Below are 9,528 nucleotides of genomic sequence, written 5' to 3'. Positions count from 1 at the left end.
GTCTGTGTAAGGCATGCTTTCAAGGTGGAGAGCTTCCAGGCTTTTGTTCTTGTGCGACAAAAAACAGTAGAAGAAAGCAACAACATACTCACAACACCTACTAGGCTACTTTACTAACTAATTCAACTACATGTGACAACACAGTTACAAGCGCCAATGTCAGGGGTTGGAAAATGCAACCATTGCCTCCTGTTGACATGCAGCTAAGACATCACCATGAGCGGTCAACAGCTCGAGCAGATCTAGCATTAGCTAACACTGGACATCCTATGTGTGCAGCTGTGCTGAGATAATTTGTTTGGTTGGTCGGTAAACCAACCAAAAGTTTGAACATAAAGATCACAATGACTTTACGGCACCGACAAACAAGTGGAAGCAGTATTGTGTTGTTTTGTTTCTTATTTGTGTGTGTTCATGCATATACAGGCTTTTTTGTGGTGTGTGTGTTTATGTGTGTGTGTGATGAGTGAATAACTTAAGCTTGAGGCAAGGCAAGGAATGTTTCAGACTTCAGTGCCTAAATTTACTGTGTACTCTATTTTTTTGTTCATTTTAAAATATTTTAACTACCGTATTTAGGCAGTGAATGTGTAGTGTGTACATTTTCATATCAGGGTCATTGTACATGAATTGGAGAGAGTGTCCTGTTGGTCCTTGTTTGTTGGGAGAAGAAGGAATCAGTCCTTCAGTGTACCTGTCCATCTTTCTGTCAGTAGGAGGAGGGAGTGGGGGGGGGGGCTCTTGCCATCTCAGTCTGAGAAGAGACTGGCAAAAGATTTGCGTAGATTGCGTATGGTTTCAGCCTTCACCTCATCCTGGCTAAGGCTGGCTCGTGGAGCTGGGGTTTCTGGAATGTTGAAGGTATTGGTAAGAGACTGGGATTTGCTATAAAGAGAGGAAAATGGCAATAGAGGAGAGGAAGAGGCTATTAAAGTCATGCAGCAAACCCATGGAATGAAAAAACTGGAGCACGGCAGGACAGAGAGAGAGAAAGGAGAGAAAGGGCTCAATCAAAGATGACAAAAGCGCATTCCTTCTCTAGTGTCATTCAGTATTACCTTATCATTTCAGGGTATCACTTGAATATGATATGAATAGTGAATGACTTTTCTGGATGCAAGGATTGATGACGAAGTGTTTCAGGGCTCCATTTCAAGTCCTAAATCAGGATTTAATAACTCATTTATCAGTGATCCCATCAGCTGGAGAATGTAGAGGCAGTTATAAAGATTTTAGCAGGAAAAATTTTTTGTCGGTTTATTAGGCATTTCTGAACGAAATTTCTACAGCGTTTAAGAAACTGAGAATGAATGTAAGTGTACTTGTAGAGCATTGATAGTTAAATGGTAGCCTGTTGTAATAAATGGTTCAGTATCTTGGTGTGTTCTATCTTTATTTTTTGTTGCTGTTTACGTTTATTTTCTGCCCAGTCTTGTTATAACTGCCAATATTTTGTACATTTTATCTTCTTTTTTAAAAAATATAAACCAGCAATACAATGGATTCACTTGGCATTGCAACATTAACATACACAAATCCGTACTGTTTTGCATTATTCGTTTGAGTGTGAGAGTACTCACTAGGAATTTGATTTATTGTATTGGTTCAAATATGTCATCACACTTTCAATTATGTGAGAAAGAGAATTTGGATAAAATATCACTTAAATTGTCTTACTTTACTTAATACAGTTTCATCAAGATGGCAAAAATTATATTTACATATCATAAATGAATGCCTCATATAATATATAATTCAACATATTTTTCATAATATTAAGACATTCTATATCAAAGAACCATTTTTGAAAACAACTTCTTAAAGTTGGATTCATTTGTAAAAGTTGACAGTATGCAGAGTAATTGGCACCATAAACTATAGTTATATATATCTATATTTATATCATTGTCCATGCTTTTGACTAAAAAAATGGTTTATAAGTTGACACCTGAGCAATTTAAAGCTAGTAAGTGTAACTTGAGTTAAAAATCCTTTACCAAAGAGTTATTAGTAGAAAAATATGCCACAGAACACTCAGTAGTCTGTGACAGATGTGATAGATTTGTTGTGATTATGAACAACTGCAGGCCAGTTTCAGCAAGTTGTTGTATCAGTGTTGTATCACAATCACTCCAGACATTTTGAAATGTTATGTTTTGTGAAACTGCTGTTGAAGGACTGAAAAATGTAAATACATCATGCACATTCAGGAGGCTTATATATCAGTAAAGAATATGGATAGATTTCCTATGTAGCATGCATATCTTGAGGCAGGCAAAAAGTAAGAGAAGATCTTTTGTTTGGTTCACTTAATGAAAAATTAGAGAGAACTGATCCCAACTCATTGATCATACACAGTTACTTACTTTAGTTGTGGAGAGCCGCCCATAGTCGGGTTGTCCTGGCTGGGCTTCTGTGGGGGCTGAGGCTTTTGCTGCAGTGGGGGTCGTCCTCCCGGGCCTCCCTGGCCCTGGGCTGCAGGTCGTGGCTGCTGGGTGGTGGGCGCTCCAGGACGGCCCGGCTGGCCAGGAGCCCTCTGTTGCTGTGGCCCTCCCTGGGACTGCTGCCTAGGGGGCTGGGCAGGCCTCTGCTGCTGGGGTTGGCCACTTGGTGGTTTCTGGCCAGGGCCTCCTGGGGAAGGTTTCTGCTGCTGTTGGGAGACAGACTGTTGCCTCTGAGCTTGGGGGGAACCTCCCTGGCTTCGCTGAGGAGAACTTTGACCAGAAGGAGGTCTCTGGGTAGGAGGAGCTCCCTGACCCGGTGGCCGTTGCTGTGCTGTGCCTTGGCTAGCCTTGGCCTGGGCACTTGGTTCGCCAGTGCCTGGGCTAGCTGCAGATTGCTGGGCCTGTGCAGGAGGTTGGCCTTGAGGCTGTGGACGTGGCTGAGATGGGGGACCTTGCTGAGGACCACCTAAAGGAGAAAAACAGAAGCAGCAATCACATTACATCTTCTTAATCCCTGCTTTGGAAATAAGGAGAAGGATTTTAAATAAAACGGTATGATTTCATGTTTTTGTTATTATAAAGAGGTCAACTTCTTACCCTGGGGTGAGGGGCGCTGTTGAACCTGTGGCACTCTGGGCTGTGAGACAGGCTGAGGAGACACTGCTTTCTACAAAGGACACAAGAGTTAAAAAGCAGAGAGTAAATATCAAAAATGAAAGAACGAGAAACTTTGTCAATGATGGAGAATAATAATAATGGTAATTCCAATAATAATGGTCTGAAAAATCAACTCTTTCCACCACAAGACATCTGGAAAGCTTGACATCAAAGATAAGTATATTGTATGCCTTGTATGCAGATGTGTGTTCAGTATGTCAGTTGTGGAAAGTATGGCCTCTTCATTTGATCATCAAGACTTTGTAGAGACTTGTGTGCAACGTTGCAGGATTGCTGGATGATGCCAGTACAGGATATTCAAATCATCTTGGTACTTCTGTCAGATAGAGCTTAATATTTTGTCTGTAATGTTACCACCTCTGATATCTCTGCTATTAAGCCTGGAGTACCCCAGGACTCAGTGCTTGGCACATTACTATTCAATCTGTTGCTTCATGGTGATATTATCCATAAATCTCAGCTGCGACACCGATGACACCCCCGTTAAGGCTGACATCTGCCCTTGAGAACTGTTTGTCTCAGATGTCAGAAGTGGATGTCAGCTCACTCTCTGCATCTGAATGAGAAATACTGTAAGGCTGAGATGCTAAGTGTTGGTCCAAACAGATATACAGTAGATATCTATTTTCAGACAATGCCATAATTTTTGTCCTAGACCTGTTTTGATCTTTTGAATATAAGCATTATAAAAACTGCACTTTTCCATTTTTGAAATATAGGTGTTACTGTCTGCAAAATAATAAAATGTATTTTTACAGTTTGTGCATGTGTGCATGTGTACCTGTATATGCATATTTTTGTTGTTGAAATTTTCACTTTTAATATAAGATGTGCTGGGACAATTTGTATGTAATTGTGTAACTGTGGTGAGATTACAGGACTAAGAATAGACTATAGGTGGTTTGAGCACCTGTGCTGGCTGTCCTGCTGTGGCACGGACTGTGGAAGAGCTTGAAGTGCGTGGAACAACCTGGTTCATCTTAGAAACCACCAGTTCCGCAATCTGAACACGATCCTCATCCTGCTGGTCTCCAATCAATGGCATTGAACAGTCATCTACCTAAAAATCAACACGATGATGGGTTAATGGATTTCCGTTTTGATCACAAATGATGATTACCTTGATTTCATTATGTGGCCTTCTAGTACCTCTATAATGTAGTCCTTGCCATCTTTACCGTGCAGAGCTTCCACTGCACAGATATCCAAACCTCCAAATATATCAGCGCAAGAATCCACCCACATTCTGTACCTGCAATATAATGTTAAACAGTGCTATAATAGTACAGTGAGACTTAATATGACACACAATCTCACATTACATCCCATCCATGAGCTCTTACTTGTCTGACATGGCCACCTGCTCAAGCATAGATGAGCCAGTGTTGGTTTTCCAGTTGCCAGAAATGGATGTTCTCCTGTTAATACAAAAATAGAAAAAATAATTAACATGTTTGCTGTTAACATGCTGATGTGTTGATTCCGTAGTTATCTGATGGATCTACAAAATGCCAAGACAGTTGAAGGCTAATTTCACTCACATGTAAGCCTTGTAATTGTCGCCAATCTTCTGGATGCGGACGTCATATTTTGCATCAATAAAGGGCTCAGATGTAGCATAGGTCTTGGTCAGTGCCACGACACTGGCAATATCTTGAAAATCATATTGATTGTCCACTTTCACCTGGGATAGCAAGATTCAAAACATAAATATGTTAGCACATATTGGTCCCAGGGGCTTTGTGGTCACATTGAATTGAGTAAAAAGTTGAGTAATCCAGTACTACCTTTCCCATTCCTGAGTGAGCATGGCCCATCTTTACCACTACAGGGAATCGAGGGGAAGTAATCTGTAGATTAGATATTTAGATTATTATAATAAACAAACTCAGAATTCTGAGATACTTTTCTAGTGATTAACACACCAATCATTCAATTAATTTCAAATCAAACAGAAGTGAAACACAGAGCACCCCTCCTATATTTCTGCAGGAAATTCTGATTCATATTGATGGCTGAAAGCAGACTCGATACTGTCAGCCTTTGACTGCAGGGGTGGAGATGATGGCTCTGCAGCAACAGTCTCAGTGTAACTGCAGTGACACTGATCTGGCACACAGAGAACCAAAAAAACCAACCTCTACCCGCAAAAAAAAACAAAAAACCCCCCCCAAAAAACAAGACACTTCCCAGAAAATTAGATTGGTCTCAGCTGCTACATGAGATGGAATATTGACGGAGGTGAATTATCCTCCTAACATGTGATCCATGCAGAGGGAAGACCTGTCTGTGTGTGTCCCTTTAAGGGTTGTTTAGCATGAAGACATACTCATCAGTGCAAGTGGAAGGGGGAGGAGGAATAGAAGGAGAACAGATGGCAAAGAACTCACCATTTCCTTGTGATTTGGATAGTAAACCTGCTCAATCAGTGGGAACTCCTCTGGGCCGAGTTGCTTATACAATCTTGACATCTGAGCAAACTGATACAAACACAAATCTTTAGGATTTGTAATCCAAAATGTAATTTTAAATTAATAAATTACTTAAAATAAACACTTACCACCCATGGTTTGTCACAGAAATTGTAGACAGAGTGTAAAGAGTTAGCACTTGGCAATCCTGCATACTGCAGTCCAATCACTATGTTCCGGTGGTCTCCATTCTTGTCCATGCTGAAGGCATGCTGTCTGATCAGCACAAAGTCTGGCTTAAAGGATCTGGGACAGGGGACATTAGCAAAATATTGAACTGCATTGCAAGTCAAACTGATCAGTTATTAGGCATACAGAGAGAAGAGATTTCAAGATAAACCCACGTTGTGTTTTATGAGCAGCAAGTGCAAATTATCAAACTTTCTTGACTAGTTGAAATATTTCATAGAGGACTTACTTAGTAACCTTATGCCCATTCCTGATTGCATCAATATCCACATTATAGGTGCCTGTGGAGTTGGCCACCAGGTTGATTTCAGAGAATTCTGCCTAAAAGGACAATAGGAAGGTCAGTCATATAAATATGAATAATTACAATCAGAGCAGGAGTACAGTGAATGACTACTTATTCTACATGAGTCAGGCTGAACAGGGTATAATTATAATTATAATATGACAGGCTTTATCTGAAGTGTGTTCTTCCTGTTAGGAGGCCACAGGGGAAATAATTGAAATGCCAAGGCAACGTCAAATTGGAGGACAAAAATAGGTGGTAAGGAAAATGCCTGAGGCAAAGAAAAAGATCTTGAAACTTTCAGGGTCTCCTCAAACTGCTACTGAGTTGATGACAGCATGAATAACAACTTAAACATATTAATACTCTTTTAAGCCTACACATTACTATTTACTCATTTACCTTACTGCTCACTAGCTTGTTAGGCTACAGCAAACACCTGATTTATCACTCGAAAAGATCACAATTAACAGTTTAGATCACTTTGAGAGGCTTTGTCCGCATTTCTCAAACTAAATATTGAATATTTTACCTAATTGGATGTCTAGAAAGAGAACTAAAGTGTGGAAATAAAAGCAGCAGTCCCCTCTTCAATCAATACTCACTGATTAGTGAACTGGTCCCTGAGACATTTATCATTCTAAGGGCTATTTGTGAACTGAGTAAAAGCTCCCATCCTACGATATGATTCATCTTTTATTTGTTGAAGAAACCGTGAATCGTTTTAGTTATTTAGTTATTAGTATCAAGCAGGTTGTTGATCAGAGCACCTTAAAATGCAAGTGCACACATTGGAATAGATCTACCTCACAAAATGACACCTCAAGGGAGTTAGACATGGCACAGCCTTAGAAAATAAAGACATATAAGCAAAATAGGACCCAATAAAGAATGCACAATGTGGGCAGGGGTGGAGCTGAAACCCTATTGTTCATTATTATTATTATTATTATTATTATTATTATTATTATTATTATTATTTTCTTATTTCTTATTTTATTTTTATTTTCTTCTTCTTCTTCTTCTTCTTTAGAAATTTTTCACAAATTCCTGTGACATGGTAATTCAAGAGACATGAGATTTTGCCCATTGACTGTAAGTTGTGTGCAAGTTCTAACCCAAGAAATATGACCCCAATCAGCCTGATGGTGGCGCTATAACAATTAACTTTTCTTTTTGGCCTATAACTTTTGAACTGTAAGTCTCACAAGCGTAATTCTTTTTTTCATAAGTCATTTAATGTCATAAATCAATGACAGTTTGTCCAAACATCACCAAACTTGGTGGATATTTTTATTTAAGCTGTTGAAGCTTTCAACTTCTAACAGGCTGTGTTGGCTTGAACCCCAGAATCGCTGCTTGTGGCTATATTTTATGGCTGCTTGTGCTTTTAGGGAGAATAATGACCATCAATAAATACAATTAAATCATATATCTATAAATAGTAGATGTAATAATGCCAATGGCACTGCCCTCATCTACAGAGGAAAATAAATCAGACAACATGTCAATAACCAAGTCTTGACCCAAGCTGGCCAAAGACAATCCATCAGCATCAACAAAAAACACAAAAAATGTTTCACAGAAGAAAGATGCAACATCTCTCTACCTGACACTCAGCCACTCTGTTATCTTATGAATGAGTCCAATAACTATTTGTGTCTTTATTTTAACCATTAACTGTCCTCCTGGTACAGGGCATAAAGATGAACACAAAAAAGCAAGCAGTTACAAATGAAAACCTACCTGTTCTACCTTGATGTCGAATTCGCCATGGACCTTTCTGCCTCTGAAAACCTTCACCCTGCACATGAAACAAGGTGTTAAATCCAGTAGTTTATTTGGCATTTAATATTTTCTCCAATGTTTGCAGAACATTTCAAACCTCTAACATCAAATTCAGCTCATTTGATAGTGTGCAATATATTGCACACTATCTTATATATTATTACATTATCAATATGTTGATAGGTTGTATCTTAGATCAAGTAAAGAAAAAGATAAAGAAACTAAATAGCCTACAGTATACAGGTATAGAGATAACTATCTGTGACAGAATGGGAAAACCACTGTTTTCTGTGGGATGGAAGGGTTTTAATGTGGTGATTACACAGATCTGCTTACTTTATTATCACCTGTAGAGTGTCATTTTAAGACATGTAGAATGCAGTATTTCTTCAGTTTTGTCTTGTTGTGCACTGGTGAAGTCTTTCTTGTAACTGTAACTGTAACCGTGCGTTACAGCCACTCGATTTACATCAACTTGCATCATCATGGTGGCATTAACCCTTATCCAGTGCATTGGCATAATTATAAGCCTTTAAAGTGCAGAATGCAACATGGCTTTGTCGCAAGCAATAGCTGATCGTCAAACGAAAATGGCTTCTCTGCTGTAAGTCTGTTGCGTTTTTGCCATGGCACCATCAGCGCTCAAACACATCTGCAAGGTGTTTCTGATCTGAGTAAGAAGCCGGCAGCTTGTTACACATATATCTCACAGCATTGGATGAATCATATGACCTTCGAGATATTAGGCCACTGCAACCCACGGTCTGGCACACATTTTTGTCTAGACTAGGCACCGCTCTGGCAATGCGCACTGCTCTTACCAGTCGGTCTGCTGGTCATCAATAACCAGGAGGATCTTGGCACTGCTGGAGACACCTGCCCGATCTGCTGCCTCGGATAGGGTCGCAGCCGCAGCAGCTGTGGTCTGTTTGACAGCATTTGATATGGATGAGAAGAAGCCGGAGCCTCCACCTCCAGGTTGCTGCTGCGGCTGCTGGCTGGTGGACTGGCGCCTCTCTGACGGCCCGGGCGACACTGCGGGGCTTTGCTGCGGCGGGTCGGGGCGTTGGAGATCAGTCATGTAACCATTGGGCAGGTTGGACATGAAATTACTGTCCGAGAGTCGTCGACGTAGGTAGTTCATGATGGAGGCTTATTGAAATGACAGAGGTGTCCAAATATCCTCCCACAGGATGAGACTTACAACTCGGTGTGCAGTGAGAAAACAGAATGACTAGGCTACTTTTCCATGTGCAGATACGTGAATCAGTGTTACCTAAAGAAAAACAATAATTGATGTGTTATCCATTAGGAGCAGATTTTAAATATCTGATTAAATAAGCGAGAAATAGAAAATGTCGTGACTGAGTAGCCTAAGGAATTGGCTAAGGTAAAGGAAACCACAGCCTCTTGACAATGAAGCAGGACAAAAATAAGGTGAGTCGCCACAATTGACTCAAATTTTTTTTTTTAAAAATCACTATTATATCTGAATGATTTGGTTAATGAAGCCACCTATCAAAGCAAGCACTATAATCCATAGTAATAGTCATAACAAGGCATGATGAAGCCTACCTGGGAGCGCATCCACACTGAGCCGCCCCTGTAGGATGAAATGATGCCTTATTATTGTCTCACGCAGGAAAGACGACACATAAGTGACTGTGGTGTC

General features: G+C 40.1%; 1 protein-coding gene across 1 annotated transcript; it reads right to left on the bottom strand.

Annotated features, from left to right (window-relative positions):
* Nucleotides 1-463: 463 nt before the first annotated feature.
* syn1 (synapsin I) lies at nt 464-9,519 on the bottom strand. Its single transcript, XM_042420192.1, has 14 exons — nt 9,432-9,519; nt 8,678-9,132; nt 7,815-7,872; nt 6,012-6,103; nt 5,683-5,839; nt 5,513-5,602; nt 4,910-4,972; nt 4,664-4,806; nt 4,466-4,540; nt 4,272-4,374; nt 4,033-4,182; nt 3,042-3,111; nt 2,367-2,910; nt 464-885 (listed from the first exon to the last, which is right to left on the bottom strand). The coding sequence occupies exons 2-14, from the start codon at nt 8,998-9,000 to the stop codon at nt 750-752; spliced, it is 2,004 nt and encodes a 667-aa protein (XP_042276126.1). The 5' UTR covers nt 9,001-9,132; nt 9,432-9,519; the 3' UTR covers nt 464-749.
* Between the last annotated feature and the right edge of the window lie 9 nt (nt 9,520-9,528).

The sequence above is a fragment of the Thunnus maccoyii genome, chromosome 9 (genome assembly GCF_910596095.1).
Source record: "Thunnus maccoyii chromosome 9, fThuMac1.1, whole genome shotgun sequence".
In the NCBI taxonomy this organism is placed as follows: domain Eukaryota; kingdom Metazoa; phylum Chordata; class Actinopteri; order Scombriformes; family Scombridae; genus Thunnus; species Thunnus maccoyii.
The sequence above is the reverse complement of the archived record's forward strand: the minus strand, read 5'-3'. Positions and strand labels throughout refer to the sequence as shown.

Coding starts and splice junctions, on each gene's coding strand:
- syn1 (XM_042420192.1), bottom strand. CDS start 9,000: ATGAACTACCTACGTCGACGACTCTCGGACAGTAATTTCATGTCCAAC. Junction 4,541..4,663: donor GACAATTACAAGGCTTACAT/GTGAGTGAAATT, acceptor TTGTATTAACAG/GAGAACATCCATTTCTGGCA. Junction 4,375..4,465: donor CAGGTGGCCATGTCAGACAA/GTAAGAGCTCAT, acceptor ATTATATTGCAG/GTACAGAATGTGGGTGGATT.